This window comes from Mauremys reevesii, linkage group 4, assembly GCF_016161935.1.
Source record: "Mauremys reevesii isolate NIE-2019 linkage group 4, ASM1616193v1, whole genome shotgun sequence".
Classification (NCBI taxonomy): Eukaryota; Metazoa; Chordata; order Testudines; family Geoemydidae; genus Mauremys; species Mauremys reevesii.
The window spans coordinates 39,308,232-39,329,633 of NC_052626.1; the positions used below are offsets into that span (position 1 = coordinate 39,308,232).

Consider the following 21,402-nt stretch of genomic DNA (forward strand, 5'->3'; position numbering starts at 1 on the left):
CCCGCTGTCTGATGTTATTCTAGTTGTTGCTTAGCTCTGCTCAGCAGCATGGTAGGGGGTTAACGCATGAGCAGGCAACAGATAAGACAGCCTCGTTAACTTCAAACACCAAATTACTGCATGGTCTGGGCTCTACATGTCTTGGTGATGAATTTTCATTATTCAGTATAACAGAATATCTAGTTATATGACCTTAAAGCATATTTAGTTAATTACATATACATATTGTATTTCCATGCAGTACAGATATGGCACTCATTTATATATTACACACAAAAAAACAATGTTCAAAGAATGTTATTAAGGTTGCAAAGTCAAGCACTCACAAGTTAGGAAATGCAAAAGCTAAGGTTGCCAGTGCACCTTAATTCAGCCCCCTTATGTAAATAAAAGCAGTATTATAATGCATATACTATTTCTCCCCAGGACCCCTACCCCATTCAGTGCACAGAATGGATAGTGCTCAATTAACAGCTATTCAATATTTTGTTTTCTCATTGCTCAGAGTGTGGCCCTTATGCTTACTTGCAGCACACTATTGGAATTCTGCTCTGCAGACAAAATTCCTACATTTCCTCATGGGCTTTTCTGAAGTATTCAAGAGCTTCACAGACCCCAGTGAGGTGAAAGGGTGGTAGTACACCTCTACCACACTATAACACGACCCAATATAACATGAATTCGGATAAAACGCAGTAAAGCAGCGATCCAGGGGGGTGGGGCTGCGCACTCCAGAGGATCAAAGCAAGTTCAATATCACGCGGTTTCACCTATAACGAGGTAAGATTTTTTGACTCCCTAGGGCAGCGTTGTATCTGGGTAGAGGTGTACCTCCACATTACAGATGGGCAGCTGAGACACAGAAAGTAAGATCAGAAGTAACCACTAATTTTGTATATCCGGTGTAGGATGCCTAGGACTTGATTTTTCCAGATATTTAGCACTTTATATAGTCAAGCACATCTCCAATGGACTTCAGTTGCCATTCTGAGTACTCAGACCCCAGGCTCTCATGTTGGGCACCCAGAAAGCGAGGAACACAATTAGTGACAACCTGTTAAAAGTGGGGTTTAAATTATTTGATTAGCACCTTAGAGAAATGCTCTGCCAGAGGCAGATATAGGATCCACATCACCAAGGCACCATTCAATGGCCTTACATGGGACCCATCTATTCCTGTTACTACACTCTACATTCACTACACATCTCCCAACTTCTGCGATAAACAATGCAGGAGGTCTAAATAAAATAGCCTCTTTTTCTACACAACCCTGTTTTATCCTCATAGCAGGTCCATCCTGTTCACTTAGCCAGGTGTCCTGTAGAGCAGGGGTCCCCAACCCCCGGGCCACGGACCAGTACCGGTCTGCGGCCTGTTAGGAATCGGGCCACGAACCGACCCCTAGCACATCAAGCGGCGTGTCTCCGGCGGGGCCCCTGAGCCCCGCCCTGCTCAGAGCCGCGTGGTGAGGGGGCGGGGCTGGGAGCTCCGGGCTGAGCTCAGCTGCCTCCGCTCGGCGTGGAGCTCCGAGCCCCGCCCCCTCACCATGGGGGCTCTGAGCGGGACGGAGCTCAGGCCCCGCCAGAGACACGCTGCAGCTGTCGGGCGAGGCGCTGAGGCTCTGGGTGAGGAGGGAGCCGGGGGTAAGAGGCTGGGGCCAGGGGGGTTGGCTAAGGGGCAGGGAGTCCTGGGGACAGTCAGGGCACAGAGAGGGGCGGAGGTTGGGGGCGGTCAGGGGCAGGGAATGAGGGGGGTTGGATTGTGGGTGTTCTGGGGGGTCTGTCAGGACTCAGCGGGGGGGGGATAGGGGTTGGGGCAGTCAGGGGACAGGGAGCAGGGGTGGGGTCCCAGGGTGGTGGGGGTCTCTGGGGGATGGTGAGGGGAGGAGGAGCAGGATGGGTCGGGGATTCTGCGGGGGGCGGGCAGTCGGGGGGGCAGGAAGTGGGTGGGAGTCAGATAGGGGGCAGGTCTGCGGAAATTTTTTTTTCGACGAAACCGGTCCCTGGTGCCAAAAAGGTTGGGGACCGCTGCTGTAGAGAACAGTAGCATCTGATCATGTAGGTCAAGACTAACATAATGCATAGGCAAAAGGGTGGGAGGGGGGCAACTTAAGGCTGCACAGACAAACATAGTTCTGGCATTTCCTAACTTTCAAGTGTTTAAATTTGCAACCATAACATGTTCTTAACATAACTATTTGGATGGCTATATACACATACACACTGTGTGTGTGTGTGTGTGTGTGTGTAATCATCTATATATATGATTCCATCATTTTTATTTATCAGATCGGTTTTATGAAAAATACTCTTTCAAGTGGCAATTTTCTTTGTGCACCTTTCTGAGCTGTATGATGAAAGTGCCATCTAGTGGCTGTTAGTGAAAATCACTTCCAGAATTCCTCTAATGCAAGAGAACTGTGTTATTGTGCTCTCCAGCACAGAGACAAAGTCAAAAATTCACTCTAAGGCTGAAAAGTTGCCTCTTAAGCAGAAGAACTTGCCCACTGTAATAGCGAACGCACCTTTGCTAGTTCCAGCAACCAGCAGATGGGGCTTCCTCATGTCACTGGGCATCTCCCTCTCCATTTCTCACCACACCCCAGAGTGTACATTTACCACCAATGATTTAGAATGCACATATGATCAAGTACTTTGGAAACCACCCCTGTGTCGACCTGTTAAGCCGACAGGATGCCTGGGTCGTTTCAAACCCTATAAACCATCTCTCGTTTTTTTCCGGAAGTTTTTATCTGTCAGGTTGCTTACAACAGGTCCTGTTCAGATGCCAGAAGCCCACCTCTTACAAAAAAAAAAAAAAAAAAAAAAAGATGTAAGTAACCTCCCAGGAGTTTTCTATGAGGAGGTCCCATGGAATTTGGAAGAGAGGCTTATAGAGCCCAGCTGAACAGGAGGAGTTGCAAGGGGGTAAATGCAACCGTAATTAGCTGCTTCCATGCTGCTTCTCCTAGAATTACCAACTCTCATGATTGCATCATCAGCCTCTCAAGATAGCAACTATTTCTCTTAAAGCTCCAACTCCCAGAGTCATGTGATTATCGGGGAATCTCAGCTTTCATTTAGAAAAATTGAAATATGTTTCTAGCTCCCATGGTTGTAAAGAAGCAGATGGAAAAAATGAACCCTAAAGGCTCAAAGACCACAAGACCAAAGAACCCAATTTTTTTTTAAATTTCATGATTTTAAGCCTATGGGGGGAGAGGGGGGGATGTCTAAAGTTTTTGGAACCTTTGGGGTTACCAATATGCATCTCTTCTTATTCCTCCCTCACATACTACATGCAGGCACATAACCAAATTAACACACTTCCTTCCCTCTCTAACATCTCTTTGGCTTCCTTCTTGCTTTTTGGCTGAGTTCAAGCCCTTGTGCATTCTCCTTGCTGCGTCTACATTCCCAGGGTCCACTCCGGGCCACTGTTGCCAGAATTGGTTGGGAAGAAAGAGCCCCTCATAACTGGATTCTCAACACAGTGATCCCCAGTTGAGAGGTCTTCACAGAAAGGTGGAGGAGAGAGAGACAAAGAAGAAGGGTGCATGTATATGCTGAAAAGAAGCTGAGAACAAAGGAAGACAGTAGAGATACCAATACATTGCACTCACCCTCAGCTACGTCATCATCGACTGTCAGTTTGAGGCTCTTTCCTCGACGCACCACCCGGACTGTGTGCCACTCGTTGTCATTAAGTTTCTGCCCAGCATACAGAGTTTCAGGTCCTTTGCCTGGAGACAGTGATAAGTACAAGAGTTAAAGATGGACCCTACTACACGGCAGTGCTTGCCTGATTAGGAGAGTCACCAAAATCACCCTGGTGTGATACTGACCGCAGCTCATCAGAAGATGGCAAATGAACCAGTGCTCAGAGCCAAACCCAAACCTCTATCCCTTTCCCACCCAAATTGGATCAAGATCATTACCCCCTACACCCTAAGAAGTGCCTTCTCCCTCACATCCCAGAAGGCACATGCATAGAAAGGTAGGTGGAGGGCTAAACACTTTCCTGTCTCCTCCAGAACTCATCGTTGCCAACATAACTTCATATAGCACATCGAAATGCTAGAGGAACATGCTGATGGTGGAAATAACTCTGGAGTGAGACCAGTACTGAGCTGGAATTCTGCTTTTTTAAGTCTCTATAGTTAGAAGAACAGCAACATGCCACTAGAAGCTAGAGAGTCCACAAAATTGTTTCTCCTGGGCGCTGGGCCTCCTGATGCTTAGCGTAATACACACCAGGCTGGTTTGGGCCTACAGGTCTCCAACCATGACCAAGCATCCACCAACTTGACTGATTGCCAGAGAACCGTAAAGCAAAGAAGCTTGGCTACAGATACTCCCAGAATTCTCAGCCCTCTCCATCCCCCCAGATCAGGGCTTTTCCATTTGGGGATTTTCTCCCATAAAAAGAAAACCAGAACAAGGCTCCTTGCAAACAATGCTCCTGAAGGGAAACCAGTCATACCCCTCTCTCCCTCTGCCCCCATGTCCAGCTTTATTCCTCACTCATTACACTGTGCAGCCAAACCTTTGAAATGCTAATTCCTTCCAATTCCAGAACTGTGACACCATGTGCATATCAGTCAGTAAGTGAAGCTCAAAGAGTGGATCGTGCTAAATTCAAAGTGTACATGCGGGTTGCAGCTTAGCACTGAGTTGCTTTGGCACAGGTGTGTGTGGGAAGCCCACAACTAGTACAGCAGAGGGTGATGTAAGTCAGGACTAAGAAGCATTGACAGAGCTGTGGCAGGGGGAGCCCAGGAATGAATGAGCAACGTATGTCGGGGATCAGAATTGATGTGCATTGGTACAGCTGTGGTAGGGATTGTAACGGACATAGCAGGAGTTGCTGCAGGTCAAGACTTTGTAGAATATCTAGATCACTTGTCCACATTACGGTCAACTGTAATAAGATTTGTCCATTGTGTTCAAAAACAGTAAAAATGAAGCGGTGAAAAGCAAATCAGAACAAATAATGCACTGTGTCATGGCTGGCAGAAAAGTCTGATTGTAATCAAATGCCTACTGCTAGCCGGTTTAGACACAGACAAAAGGAAAATCAGAGCTGCCACAGTCACTGGAGCAGCAATGCCGGTCATCTCTCTCTTCCCTTGGTTCTAAAGAAGGTGAGTCGTATAGTATAACTCTAGTGAGAATTCCTCGACAGAAGAACCAGCCTGTCTCACCACAATTCCTAGCTTGCAGCTATGCCATTCCTGAGTGACAAAGTCACACCAATGGCATGAAAATGAACTCCAAGTCCACAGGGCAGGTAGGTTACACACGAGGCCCAAATTCTGCTCTCTGTTAAAATGGTATGAGAACAGAATTTGCCCCACAGCCTGTAATTATAAAATAATGTATTTGACCGGCCAGCAAAGTTTTTGCTTGTGCCAATACAGGGAGCTCCATTAGAAACCCAACACATGCCACTCTGCAGTGACTGCAGGAACATAGTATCTCCTCTTCCAAGTATTGCATAGAAGTTACTGCTGTTAGGGCACTTATCTGGGGCTGTGAATGGAGCTTTAATGGTGTCCACTGAATATGAGGCAGTTCACAGGCCATGAGGAAACAGAAGGCAGAAATCCTTGAATGGCATTTTGACAAGTCTGAAATTATCCAATATTCATCTTTACTGCTCCAGTCTTGGCTTACATTGCATGTTCATTGTTCCAGGTCTTTGTAAAACATGCTTATTACTTATTAGTGTACTTTCAGATGCTAAGAGATCTTTTCTATACAGATACTGGGGCGCGATGGGGTTTATTCAACTGAAATAGTCGAGTGTGGTGATGGTCAGAAATGTGATCATGTAAAAATATAGCATCTTCTTACTCAACATGGCTCAGAGCCATAGCTGCGGACTTTATTGAAACAGATGAGTTCCCACTGTTAGTCCTACAGAGCTGACAGAGCTATGGGAAAGCCAGCTGGGTTTTATTCCGCCTCACACATCAACTGTCATCATTTTTTTAAAAAGATGCTACAAACAGAAAGAATCTGGCAGGAGTTTCTGTAGGGCTGATTAAATAATGCAAATAAATGATCTGAAAAATTCAGGACTTTCTTCTCTTCATGAACTGGTCCTGATTTCTGCCAATGGGTTTGTTATTTACAAGTATTCACCAAATGGTTTGAGCTAACAATTTTCCACCTAAGGACTGCTCGGGCACTGCTCTCTTTGATTAGTCTCCTTAGTGCTCCCTCATTAGAGGAAACCTTTATAAAAGGAGAATAATTAATATCCTTCTCCATGCATGGACTCCCCGGTTCATATGTGACTCTGGGTACTCCTACGAAGGGATGCTATTCCCCGAGCCTCCCTACAAACACAAACCCATCCCATAGGAAGGATCAAGAATAAAAGGACACAAGGATAGTCAAACCAAAGAAGTGTTTGAAATGCAAATCAATGTTCACAAACACTGTTTTTACTGTATTCAACCAGCTGCAATGTTCATATCCCTGCTGAAAGCACGTGCACAGTTGGCAGGCTGATTTGCAAATGAACAAACATAGGCTGCGTTTCTGCAACTGATAGAGTGTAAATGAACTGCTGAATCTGCATGGAGCCCTACTTACCGCAATGTGGCTCTGTGTGATGTAGTAACCCATCACACACCATCAATTGCAGAAGCAGGACCTATATACCGAGAATGCAAATGCATGCAATTATTAGCGATTTCTGAGAGTATAACCACATTTAGAAAGAGAAAAGCACTTTTGAAAATTCTATCCACGTGCACGTAAGAAGTGAGCTGTTTATCTTCAAGCATCCACCTATTGTTCAGTCCCCACCTGACATCATCATCTGCTCTCAGTTATAGCACCATGGCAAACAACTGTGATATCATAGATTGAAAGTTTTGGCCTCTTCTGAGCAGATGGACAGTGAAGAAACTCAAAGATGCACCTCGCCCCGTAAACTAAGATCCCTGGCAATAAAAAATGAGGAAGAGAAAGAAGACTGCAGCTATGGAAGCTGAACTGCTGGAAACGTTTTCTATTTATAATTTTTTTGATGAGATGGCAGCTGGTCCTTTGGCAATTTTTGCACATTACTTATTTTTTATGAGTGAGGACAAATAAGAGGCAGAATGATTAGCATTGTGCATGAGGAACAATAAGAGAAGTTTTGCCTGAGTGAGAAGTTCAACATGAAGATGCTGGAATTTCACAGCTGTCTTTAAGGAGAACACATTGTTCCAACTTTGGGGCTTCTTGGTCCTTTGACGCATCTTCCTAACTAGAGTACTTCTAAAGTTGATGGGCACTATGTGCCATGTGTCATCAGGGGAGAAGAGGCCCCCCATCTTGCATATTAAAACTTGAATGAAGCAACTATGTGAATATTTACTTAATGTTCAAGGAGTGACCTCATGGTAATCAGTCCCCATTCCGGAGCAAAACCTCTCCTCAGGTGGCTCACCATCTGCTAACACACAAATTCAGCAACTTACTGGAGTGCACAGCCAGTGACTGCTTGGCTAGGCTGCTGCTTTCAACTGAGGCTTAAGTGGGTCTCTTCAATCTGCTCAGAGCCAGTGTCCATAAAGTATATAACACAACTCTTTAGTCATGAGAAGACTCTCTTAGAATGTCCCCAACATCATTTCCATGTAACGGGCCCAACATGGCCAATTAACAGCAAGGCCCCTAGCAGGTAGGCATGAGGGTCAATAAAGAGCTAGCCTATATTTTAATAGAAAACAAACAACCACCCTAAATGGCTCAAGGACGTACTGCCCTTAAGTCTTAGCTGAAGAGAACCTACCCAACTGAAATAAGGGTCTAGTCAGAGGGATTCATCATTCCAGGAGCATAAACAATTATTTGAAGGGCACTGACTGCTCGCCAGCTAGAATGGCCCTGCTACACAGAATTCCCTCCTGCCTGAATGTACCCAGTATGCTCCAATGATTCATTAATTTCAGTGGAACAATGGCAGTGCAAAATGGTAACAGAAGGCTGGCAGTGAAAGGGCAACCCTTTTCCATCCTACCTATCGCTCACTGCTGTGTGCATCTGAGGGGTCTGCAAAAATAAAAGTGCAGGAGTTTAAAAATCTCCCATCCCTCCAATACAGGTTATCATGACCTGTTTCAGTTACAGAATTAAAACGGGCCTCCATGAGACTAGACGTTGTCTTCCTATTGAATTACTGCATAGGTCACTCAGGCGTGGAGAAAGGTCCAACACCATCTGTGACTGTTGGAGCTAGGGCGACAAAGCAAGAAGGCACAGGGATAGACCATGGGGAGGGCTCCTGCTCACTGCAGAAATAAAAATAAACTATTGCTGGGTATTGATGGGTGGAATTTTAGAGAAGACTCACAAGAAGCCTTAAAGAGACATTGCATAGCATTCTGACACTGCTTTGCTGCCATGCTATGTGTCTCAGCGTTGCCTAGTGAGCAGAGACAGGCTACAAAAGCTGTGCATATCCATGCCCATTAGACACAGGGCAATGTCTTCCTGGAGTTCCGTCAACGTCCCACGGATTCAGCCAGTTTGAGAGTTTTTCCTCCATACTGATGCATCAGGAACACCAGATTTTTTTTTCCTTTGGTAACAAAACACTTTGAAACCGTACTAGCAAAAAGTGAATGTGTGATTGTGGGAGGAGCCATGCAGGTCCTCCCTGTAGTTAGAGGGGACTAGTGCACCTTAGATAACTCTCACTATACTTATGATGAGACTGGACTAGTGCAACTGCTAAGCAGACTGCTTCACTGATGTGGCTAGAAGATGGTGAATGTGAGGAAACCCAGGGAGAGAGGGAAATACACATCTGGGAACTGTTAGTGGGAAAGATTATGTCAAGATGTTACACACTGATCTGTGCCAGTCTTACTCCTAACACCAAATGTCCCATCTTTCCCCTAGCCCGGACTTATCAGAGGTCCCTTTAAGAAGATACTCTATGTACAGCTCCCCAGACAGGAGGATTTGTATTCATTCCTTCATGCACTGTTGGAAGTGGGGAAGGTTTGGTTGAGGCGAGTAGGGGAAGAAGAATCTGGTGTGAGGACAGGGAGGCCATCAAATAACCTCAACTTTGGTCCTGCAGCTGCCTGACATCTAGTGAGTCATCCTGAAGGACAGTGTGAATGTGAGAATAGGAACAAGACTTAAATGCACAGCTAGCTGCAACCACAAGTCCCTTCAATTAGCATCAGGTACAGCTGAATATAAACGATCAACGTGGAGTTTCCTAGTGTATGAAGAGAGAGAATATTTAACCGAGGCAGCACTTTGGCTGGACGAAACGTATTTGTCAGGCCTTTTTCTTGACTGGAGTCCACTATCCACTCCAGGAGCATTGCTAATTGCAAGGAAACAGCAAATGACCCCAGATGCCCAATATGTTGCAGATCTGTTTTAGACACACCAACCACACCAACACACGCTCTCTGGTTTTGCTCATATGCAGGTTATAGAAACCCCTTCACCATGAAAACATGAAAAAAATGAATGGATATGCTTCCCCCGCTGATAGTTCAATGACTTCACTGCCCCATGGCCATTCTTACCTGCATGGCCCCTCCATTCCTTCATACGGGCCATTGCCATATACCACTCCAGATTAAGCCATTCAGATCAAACAATACATGCTTAAAACAGAAGCCTTTTTAGCAGGCCTGTGGAAATGGTTACATTTACAGCTGTACAGAATGGTACCATCTGGAAGCTGATGGAATTCTGCATAATTTACAGCAGCCAAACCAGGAGCAAAGTGTATTTATTTAGATTTATACCACAGTAAAAAAGATACCAATACCAACACCTAACAATCAGTTAGGCTTACAAGTGCAAATGGGAACCTCCCAGTAGCAATCATGTACAAACAGATTAACTTGGGGGGAGAGAGGGGAATCAAAAGCAGCAAGATAATCTCTTTAGCCTTCCCAGAAACATACACTCAGCCTCCCCCAAAACCCTGTTCACCAAATGGCTTTTACTCAATGTCAGACTATTTCCGCCCACACACTCTCTGCTTTAAAACAGCACCGTGAAGTTAAAGGTTACAGTTTAAACAAGCAGTCTTGGCTTCTCGTACAAAGACCTTCAGAGCCAGATTCTGCCATCATTACTCATTTTCAACCACCCTAACCAATGTTCCCCATAGGATACTTGTGGAGTAACTTATTACTAAATTGGAGTGAAGGTGGCAAAAAAATCAAACCTTCAGACTCAGCCTTTTGGGGCATGGATTGTGTTTTGTGTCTCTTACTGAGCTGATAACATTGTGTATGATTAAAAACTAACCAGCTAATTAAAACTGAAACATTTGACTGATTGCATATGTGGTAAACTAAATTATATTTGTGCCCTTTAGTTTGACTGTCCAATTTGGATTAAATGCAAGAGTAGCGAGTTACCATTATACTTCGCAAACAAGTGAGACCATAATGAAATCTTTCAATGACGATGGTGCAGTAGGGTGGTATTTAAACAAACAACCATCAGAGCAGCAACATACTGCGTGACCTGAACAGAACACAACAGGAACGTGGAAGCAGAGATTTATTGGTGACTTTCAATTTCAGCTAAACTTTACACTTTAATTTAACATTAAGTGAGTGCAAGCACTGGACTAACAGCACTGGAGATCAAAGTGTTCTTTTTATTCAGAGGACTGGTACAGCATGGGCAGCAGAAGTGCAAACGTCCCACACAATGTTCCAGGAGTGTGCTTCAACCCTGACCCAGAAAAGCTGTTAGTGAGAAAAGAGTGCAGTCTCCATTCCTGTTTAAATGTGGATCTCTCTACTGAAGCTGTCAACAAGTGGGCCAACAAGGACAGCTTACCTGATGTGAACCCTTACCCATTTAGTAGCTGAAGTCAATCGTAGTACATTTCCACACAGGCCAGCAAGCAGCCCACAGATAGGAATGACAGTGTCACTGATGACCTGGGCCAGATTTAAACAACTTTCCTTACAAGGAAAGAACTGAATCCCACCCCCGATTCTCCAAGCCAAGCACCTTGCAAATGTCAACAATGGGTTTTTTTCTTTCCCCCCAAATTATTCCAATCCATGCTGGGGGAGACCCATGTTAACTATTTGATGGCCTCTAATTCATGGTCTAACACAGCTTCAAACAATTTATTAAGGGGGGAAATAATTACTTGAATCTGGAGAATGATCACACAGGTTATAGGTGACCATGTTTTGTCAACCTAATATTAGATACAGGGATAAATATAAAGAGCCTAAGGGGTGTGGAGGTCACAAAGAAAGTATTGAATTTGGTGAGGTGGGAAAGAGGATCTAAATGACAGCACTAAGGAAGCCTACAGTACTGTTCAACTTCTGAGGTGTGGAATAGTATTAATTCACACATAGTATGTTTCCCTGGAGAATTTTGCAACACTTAACAGAGTTTCAGAGTAGCAGCCATGTGAGTCTGTATCAGCAAAAAGAACAGGAGTGCTTGTGACTTTGTTAGTCTCTAAGGTGTCACAAGTACTCCTGTTCTTCCTACTTAACAGAGTGATAGCTTTGTGCCCATTTTTCAGGCAGGGAAAAGGAGGCACAGAAAGCTAAAGTGACTTATCCAAGGTCACACAGTGATTGAGTCTGGGATAGAGCTCACATCTGGACATCCAGCCCCCTGTTCCAACTATTGGAAGGTGATGCCTAGCAAGGGTGGCACAGTGTTGTTCTCACCCCTAGTACTCACATCCACGCATTGCTCCCTACATGTACAGCAAGAAAATGATGTTAAGATTGGAGCGAAGAACTATGTTGCAATCACTGTTCGTATCAGACTGGACAAATTCCCAGCAGTATACAGAGTTTCCAGTGGTGCAACATGTGCAAATATTGAGGGGTTATGCTTCTGTTACTTTGAAGTGCCCAACACTTTGGGAGGTGTTGTACAGATGGGGAAAGGAGTCTCAGTGGCTACAGGCAGCTCTTGTAAATACCCATTCAGGGTCCTCACACCCGCACCTCTTATGCCCCAGAAACTATATCCTAGTGAGATCCTAAGCTTCCAGTGCCGGGTTCAGATCTTCCACTGGGTTTGCAAAACACTGGGCTCACTTACTGGACTTTGGTCCTCTTCCACCCCTACCCCAACCTCCACTGCAGGACCCAGATGTATTAATCTTTCCTCCATCCCTCATTTGAGTTATCTAACTAATTGCTAAGAGGGGTGTTTTTCAATTCTATTTTTGTTGCAGTTTTTAATTAAGCAACATAAGCACCCCGGGTGTCTTGGATGGGAGGAGCTTCACACATAAATTATATTATTTACAAATAAAAGACAGCAGCTGCAACACAAGCAGAGATTTTGCCTCTACAGGAGCATGTAAATTAAATTACATTTACAAATATACAAAGGGAGGTGTGTTTCACATAAGATGCAAAAAAGAGAGACCATGGCCACTTGTGCCTATTAAGATCCCAGGGCTCTTTTCCTCTGTACTCAAATAGGAGATGTTAGCGACAACATTTGGCTAAATTCCATTTTTGGCAAATATATTCTACCTCCCTAAAATCCTTCTGTAATTTCAATTAAATACAGGATTCTTCTCTGCTTACTCTCCTGAACCGTTGTGAAGTATTGCTATGGGTGTTTAAACAACTGCCACATTCCACCCAGAGGTGGCTACATTTTGGCAGCAACTGAAGTGACCCCTACAGCAGATAGGCCCTTAGGCACTGATCCTACCACTGTATGTGGAACTTTCATTGTATTGGGACCTATACAATTGGAGTTCTTCACATTTTCTTACTGCCACTGCAGGCAAGGAAAACCGTCTTTTCCTCCCAAAGTGCCCTTGTCCTGGCATGGTTGGTATTTGTGGGTATGAAGTTCTTCCTTCATCTATGATAAACTAACACCGTTTGGGCTGCTACCCCTAAACTCCTACACTTGCTTAACATTTATGTAGCATTTTATCTGTTCAGAGAACTGTACAGTTAATTCACCCTCACTACACCATTGGAATGGAGATGGATAAAGAATTATCTGCATATACGAGAAACTGGGATAAAACTAAAGTGATTTGCCCAAAGCCACACAGAGGGTGAATAGTAGGGCCAGGATTAAAACTTGGCTTTCTCCTAGGCCATGCTACCTTATTTCACCAAGGTTGACTTTTCAGAAACTGGCCAGCAACCAGGTGGAAACATTGATAATGAGGAGGCTGACTGGGGTGGGGAAGGTTGGAAGCAGGATGCGTTTGGATTGCTGGTTCTGGGATCAGGGTAGATTTCTGGTAGTTGGGAAGATAAGTAAGTTAGGATTCTAGTTTGGACTAATCCTTTCCCTACTTTAAGCTCCTGCCAGCAGCTATCCCTCACCCCCATGGTAAGCACTCTCAAAACAACCTGGAATGCTGTTGCCAGAAACCCACCCCGGATGTCAAGCAACTGCTTTTGTCCATTGTGGAAATCCTCCTTGGAGCTGGATTCACGATTCCAACTACCTCTCTACAACTGATAACTCACCCAGCCCCAACGCCACTGCTAGGACCTGAAACCTCGGTGATGGGAATTACAGTTACTTCTTGGGATTACTTTCAAGATTCCCTAAATCTGCATCCCAGCCCCTCTGTGTATCCCTAAGGGAGCCATTGCAGTGGGAGTGTGTGCTGCTGATCTCGCAGGGAGCTCTCTCTCAGTGCATTCTGAAGGACAGATGGGGATTTAGGCATATGAAAGAAGAAAGCACTTGAGGTTCATTCTGAGAGCACCTTTGAAATTCAGATTTTAAAATCACAGCTTTCTTTTCAGCTAAGAAGCACTGAAGGGAGATAATAACCTGGGGGGGTGAGGAAGGGGGAGAGGTTGGCAGACTAAGTGCATGTGGGTTTGATTGAATTCACATCTCAGCCTCCAGGTCTCCTGGCTCTTGCTGCCAGGCAGCATTCACTAACTCGCTTCCTTCCCCCTTCTCTACCATACCCAATGAGGCATCCCACCTTCACACCCTCTTTAAACAAAAAAGATGCAGGGACCAGCTTCATCTGTGCTGGACCCTGTCTTTACCACACTCCCAGAATGTGCTAAGCAACATATCAGGCACAGACTCTGACTGGAAGCACTATGTGCCTGACCTATGCAGAATAATTAGTTCCCACGCTGTAACTGAGTCAGAGGTACCTGCTACTCTAAAATCCAAGTCAACGCCTCCCAGACCTTTCATGTGATGTCTACTATCTTTCATGAGGAGCTGATTTTCAAGAGTCAGTGTTGGCATCCCCAACATCTGAGACAGTGAGAATTAGACTGGACAAAAGGGAACAGTTCCAAAATGGACCTGTGGGAGAGGGATGGAAAAAATGGATTAATATGCCTTCCACCACTTTCCCCCCTCCATCTACCTTCTGGGATTGCTTGATTAAAGGGGATTAAAAAAACAGTCACTGAGGCTGGGGAGGGGGAAAGATAATCAGTTAAAATAATAAGCACTTTTAGATGTCAAGGAGAAAGGGCACGGTTGCTAGCTAGCAGGCAGATGAGGAAGGGGCCATAAGAGAAGGGAGGCAATTATGCAAGATCTCCTGGGATTTATTTCATGGGAGGGAAAGTCATTAGCCACAAGAACAACAGTTATGAGAACTATCAATCCTCATGCATAAGGTTTAAAGGAGTAAGGCCAGCCAGCATTGTAAAGTTGCTAAGGGAGACAAACAGACTTGTGTTAGGATTCCATGTTAAGTGTCCCTGGGCAAGTGAACTAAGAGGGAAGGTTGTTTGATTCTCAAGCTATAGTACATATTGGCCTCTGGGTAAATTGTGAAAAGGGCGGAATATCTTTGGTGGCGTGGGCGGGTCTCAAATTTCTAAGTTTCTTTCCCTCTGGAGGCCTAGAGGTTACTATAGTCTATTTTCCAGGGTGGGTTTAAATATCTACAATTTTACTCTTAGAAATGGTTACTTTTCCCTTGTTTTTTTGATGAACTAGCCTACTTGTTTCCTCTTTAGCCATCTGCTAGGTGCAGGGCTGGCTCCAGACCCCAGCACGCCAAGCGCGCGCTTGGGGCGGCATTTTGCCGGCAGGGCGGCAGGCGGCTCCGGCGGACCTTCCGCAGTCATGCCTGCGGGAGGTCCACCGGAGCCGCGGGACAGGTGGACCTGCCGCAGACGTGCCTGCGGAGGGTCCGCTGCTGCTGTGGCTCCGGTAGACCTCCCGCAGGCATGACTGCAGAGGGTCCGCTGGTCCCGCAGCTCCGGTGGACCTCTGCTCCACCAGAGCCGCGGGACCAGCGGACCCTCCGCAGGCACGTCTGCAACAGGTCCCCCGGAGCCGCGGGACCGGTGTGCTTGGGGCGGCCAAATTCCTAGAGCCGCCCCTGGCTAGGTGAGAGCTTTTTGTTACTGAGGCGGGTGGATTATGCATTTCTCTTTTCTCCTCTACTTCTCCCTGGGCCACAGTGCCTTGATCTGAAGGTTTTATCATATTATATCAGGGCCAAGACAGTTGCAGGGAGGCCTGCTTTGATGCTATCACATCCAACAACAAAAGCAAGGCTGGACTAGGTCAGCACTCTGATAGGAGACCTCCAACTAACGCCTGGGTGCTACAGGGTATTAATGTTTGTGATTTGATAGATGGTGCTCTTTTCTCTGTGTCTGTGCTGAATCAGTGCCCTGGCTGGGTGCTAGGTGGCACTGAAATTGTTACTGCCACTGATTTGTTTTACATCTGATCACTTGTGCTAAAGAGCCGATGGCACTTTTTGTAGGCTGTGCCAGAGCACTACCTGTAGCCAGGGCCGGTGCAACCATTTAGGCGACTTGGGGGGCAGCATTTTCTTTGGCAGCGACCGTGCCGGCCGGATCTTCAGCCACCCCGGTCGCCGCCGGCATTTAGGCAGAGGGAGCTGGGGCAGGGGAGCACGGGGAGGGCCGCCTGCAGCAAGTAAGGGGGGGAGGGGCCGGCACGCAGGGGAACTCCACGCCCCAGCTCACCCCTCACCCCAGGCCATGGCTGCTTCACTTCTCCCGCCTCCCAGGCTTGCAGCGCATAAGCTCATTGGTGCCGCAAGCCTGGGAGCCGGGAGAAGTGAAGCAGCTACGGCGTGCTCGGGGAGGAGGTGGGGCAGGGGTGAGCTGGGGTATTGGGGTGCCTCAGGGCGGAGGGTGGGGAGCTGCCGTGGGGGGGGCGGGCACCACCATGAGGGGGGGCGCCTCAGGGACAGGGGAGGGCACAAGGTGGAAGTTTCGCCTAGGGCGTGAAACATCCTTGTACTGGCCCTGCCGGTAGTACCCTGGTCACTGAGGTTGCTGCAGAACTGGGAAGATTGCATGCTTAACTGAAGTCAATTAATCAGTTTCCTTTGGTTATTAGACACTTGAGTGGCAATTGCTGGGCTAATGAGACAACTTGGTCAGTAACTGGGGATGAACAGGAAGTACAGGGGAGCTCAGAGAGTGAGCCAGGGGCAGAAGAGAAAAGAGAAAGGTATGTGGAAGGCTCCTCCTACATCCCTGCTCCTACTGTATACCTGTGGTACACTCTGTTGTACATTTAATCTCCAGTTGCAAAGCATATGTGATGAAAGAGAAACAGTCTGCAAGTGTTTGTGGCTAGGCAGTGGCACCGACAGGGCAGGTAAAGTGCCACCCACTGACACAGGAGTAGGAATGAAAACTCCCGTATAGTGTCCTAGCTGAACTCCATTTGGCTTCCTTAAACTCTGGCCTCAACGGAAGCTGTAGAAATAATCTTCATTTCCTATCATAAATTGGGGTGTGGTGTTGCCAAGCACAGCTGAAGAGCTGCTGCACTCCGAAGGTGGGCACAGTGATCGTCCTATATCCCTTCCACCATAGTGGGGAATGCTCACAGATGCTTAGAGCTCTACCAAATTCACGGTCCATTTTGGTCAATTTCACAGTCAGAGGATTTTAAAAGTCATAAATTTAATGATTTCAGCTATATAAATCTGAAATTTCACGGTGTTGTAATTGTAGGGTCCTGTCCAAAAAAGGAGTTGGGGGGGCGGGGGGAGGAGGGTTTGTAAGGTTATTGTAGGGGGGGTTGTGGTATTGCTACCCTTACTTCTGCACTGCTGCTGGCAGTGGCACTGTCTTCAGAGCTGGGCAGCTAGAGAGTGGTGGCTGCTGGCCAGGAGCCCAGCTCTGAAGGCAGAGCCACCGCCAGCAGCAGCGCAGAAGTAAGGATGGCATGGTATGGTATTGCCACCCTTACTTCTGCACTGCTGCCTGCCGAGCTTGACCTTTGGTAAGCAGCCGCCACTCTCCGGCCACCCTGCTCTGAAGGCAGTGCAGAAGTAAGGGCAGCCCCCCTAAAATAACCTTGCAACCCCCCTGCAACTCCCTTTTGGTTAGACCCCCAATTTGGGGAAAAATGGTCTCCTCTATGAAATCTGTATAATATAGGGTAAAAGCACACAAAAGACCAGATTTTACGGTGGGAGACCAGATTTCACGGTCCATAACGCGTTTTTCATGGTCATGAATTGGGTAGGGCCCTACAGATGCTCCTTGAACTGGGGATCCATATTTACATTTAACAATTAAAAAAAAAAAGTAGCATTGTAGGTGCTAAAACCAACACTTACAGACTGCATCATTGGCCAGTACGTATGGCAGGAAATTGAGGAAAGCATCTGTCCAGCCAAACTTCTGGATTGCTGCCGTGGTCCATGACAGCAAGATGCCATGGGGTGTTGGGGTGGGAATATTATCCCTCTCCTAGCCTGCCCTCATTGGCTTGGGCCCCATGTGACTAGTTCCACAGACTCCAGGAAGACTGAAGAGTAAGTCACCGGAGTGGGTCCCACATGAGGGCTGGAGTCTATTGACTTCACCTGCTCTGCTCCAATGAGTAAGGGCTGTGGGAACAGACCCTGTGCACTGTATTAGGTGTACCATTTAAGTCTGCAACTTCCTCCAAAGGACCAGGGATAAGTCCACTGTTGCAAACAGCACCAGAGAGAATTGGTCCAGTGCTTTCCATTAAGGCACAGCCCATCCCAATGTTTCTTTTAAAAAGTCTGTCAGTTTGGGGTTATTTTGTTCAATCTGGGATTTGAAATCAGCCAAGGAAGCCATAAAGACCTGGTCAATGCAAAAGCAATTATCTTGAATATGAACGGATTGGAATTAGACACAGGTTGTAAACCATAACCAAGGGCATAAAGAGCTAGGATTAGAACTCAGGAGACCCCTGGCTGCTAGCCCCGTGTGCCAACCAGTACAACACATGATTTTTCAGAAGTGATTCCTTAAGGACCTGATACAAGGGCACTGTCAGGGTTAAATAAAATAAATCCAATTTTGTTTAAAATCAGGCTCCACTTCTGATGACTAGCTAGTTCCCCTTGGAGGTTGGGATTAAGGGTCTCCAGTGCTTCAGAAGTCCAACTTTCTTTACCCATATTACTAACAAATGGGTTAGATGATTAAAGGGACTTTAAACAGAATAGTATTATGTATAATTTCTTTTTCACTTTGTATGCTATAATTTCTTTGCCTCTCTCACACCTTGAACAATGCAAAGTGTACATCCTCTTCAATTTCACTTGCAGATTCTCACACACTAGCACAGACTGCAATGTCAGGATTACAAATACTGAAGGGGAACATCTGATTTCCCCCCTCACTGGACGATTTTTGGTTTTAAGATTTCAAAGATGGATCTCTTGGCATTGTGTAAAAACAAACCAACAAACTCAAGCTTGAAAACAAGCCAACATTTCTGACCACTTTTGAACCAGAAGTGCCCCTTAAACAAAAATAAAGTATGTGTGTCTGGCTTTGTCTGATCATGTAATTACTAAGATTTATAATTAGCAGCCAAGCCTAAATCCTGCACATTCTAGTTGACAAGTGCTGCTGCAGGATTTGCGACCTTCCATTCAAATGCATGACAGGAGATGGCAAAAAGAGAAGCATTCCCTGATGCACAATGAGATGATAGCTGTTGTGCTGTGGAATTACTAAAGAAGTGGGTATAAATGTAGATTACAGTGAATTAAGAAAAACAATTTATTGTTAGCTATTCATCTGCAGGATTTCAAGCTTCTCTAAACCATGCCTTAAACTCTGCCACCCTCTAGTGTTCCATATCACCACTACAACAATGTATAAAACATCGTTGGGTGAACAGACAGTACTGTCAGTTCTCCCAGCACTTCACAAGTTTCACACTACACACAAGAACTATTTAGTAGAATTTTCCAGTGACACATTAATAATGGAGACCAGGAGTCAGCACTGTTGAGACAAGTTTCACTCCTTTTGTTTGTTTGTTTGTTTGTTAAGCAAAGATTTCTTGCCTCTGACCCTTCTGTATTGCAAAGTATCACTTACAATGGCCGCAAAGTGGTGGCAATTTCGTTTCAGTAATGGTAAACTAGCAGGATGTAAAGTTGCCTGATTTTCAAAAGGCACTAAGCACCAGCAATGCTCATTTAAGTCAATGTGAGCCGTGGAGCTCAGCATTTCTGAAGATCAGACAAACAGATGCATAGATTAATACCGACCTCTGTACAGAGAACAGCAGCAGTGACAGATTTCATACAGTGTATTCCAGCTCCAGTTTTATAACGAGCATATGCTTATATATGTACCTTTCGTTCATATGGGGGTCCAAACTGCTTAAAAATTCACCAATATTTTAATCCACATAAACTTTCCATTAATCCAGTTGGTCTTATTTATGAACCAAGTTAAAACAGATTTATGTAAAATAACATCACCTAACTAATGTAAGTGCAACACTGTGAAAACGTAGAGCACTATAGAAGAGCCAAGTAGCGTAATGATCAAACTGGAATTAAATTATTTCAATTTCACCTTTAAAACCACTGCTCTCTGGCTCCAAACAGCTATGGAGTTTCCAGTTTTACCATGAAACTGATTTTAAATGATGTGTTCAATCTAGTCATACTGTTTTGCATGACTGGATTGAATGTGAAAATGACTCTTTTGGGAGTTTCCTTTTCACCTCAAGACACAACTAACCACTTACTGAAGAACTCTGGTTGAAGGAAAAGTATATTGTGTAGAACTGATTCTGACATTAAGTGAACTTGACTGTGCCCACTACAAGACAGCGGTCACCTGAGAGATAAATTTAGCAGCCATTTAACAGCACACAGCAGTGCTATACAACATTTGATACAAGAAATTAAGGTAATCCTATTCAGAAAACTGCACAGGGAATTCAGAGAAGCAAAATATAGTTGCGCTAGTTGGAATTTAGCCATGGCACTTGAGTTAATGCTTGTGTTCTTGCAAATAGTCACATGAGATTGTATTTATCTTATTTATCTAATCCACTGATCTACCAAGCAAAAGTCTTTTCAGCCTTGTACAGCCCCTCTCTTCCCACATTCCCAAATGAATGAATGCCTCAACTGTGGAATTCACCAAGTAAGATCTGTCCTGATCCTGAGTGAATTTATTGACCAAGAACCTCAGCTAAGTGCTGGGCAAGTATTGTACTAAAGCAGTCACCTCTCACTGTAGGTACTTTGGCCTATAGTACGAGGGGCTTTAATTATTACTACTAAGACCCTGACTTGCACGCTTGGTATATGGGCAGATCAATGTCTGTGTGTATGAAATATACAATAAACTCCACTCCTAAAGGAGCAATGAACACCCACATTCTGCCACATTTATCCTAAGGAAAAACCACATTAGGCGCACATTCCACAGGCTAGCCTGCATACAAAAAAGATGATTATGGCATGATCAATCACTGTCTCAGAAAAATAGGAGAACTTGGTATATAAGAGTTGTCAAAGAGCACCCCAGGCCCACATCTGTGATAATTGCACCCTCTGACAACCAGGCCTGTTTCATATCTCATCCCACCCCAGGCACCTCCAGCACCACAGAGTGGCACATTGAGGCACAAGGATCAGTAGTAACTCAGAGGGAAGACTGCCTCCTACTGAATCAACAGCTATACTTCCTGCAGCTACCTAAAATTTCTTTGGGTGCCTATTATCCAGTACTGATCCAATCCAACCTTGCAAGAGATAGAACATGAGTTTGTTTTATTTTGCTTGGTAACTTGCTTTGTTCTGTCTGTTATTAGTTGACACCACTTAAATCCTACTTTTTATACTTAATAAAATCACTTTTGTTTATTAATTAACCCAGAGTAAGTGATTAATACCTGGGGGAACAAAGAGATGTGCATATCTCTCTAACAGTGTTACAGAGGGCGGACAGTTTATGAGTTTACCCTGTATAAGCTTTAGACAGAGTAAAATGGATTTATTTGGGGTTTGGATCCCATTGGGAACTGGGTGTCTGGGTGCTGAAGATAGGTGACTTGCTGAGCAGTTTTTGGTTAAAGTCTGAAGCTTTGGGGGCATGGCCAGACCTGGATCTGTGTTGAAGCAGACTAGCGTGTCTGGCTCAACAAGGCAGGGTT

At 45.3% G+C, this 21,402-nt stretch overlaps 1 protein-coding gene across 11 annotated transcripts in view; it reads right to left on the reverse strand.

The window, feature by feature from the left end:
- Positions 1 to 21,402, reverse strand: part of NRXN3 (neurexin 3) — a 1,505,977-nt gene that overhangs the window by 766,396 nt on the left and 718,179 nt on the right. For all 11 annotated transcript variants that reach the window (XM_039537764.1, XM_039537767.1, XM_039537763.1 and 8 more), the window contains one exon: positions 3,624 to 3,743. In XM_039537764.1, the coding sequence (XP_039393698.1) occupies positions 3,624 to 3,743 (120 nt within the window). The remainder of the gene's footprint in view (positions 1 to 3,623; positions 3,744 to 21,402) is intronic.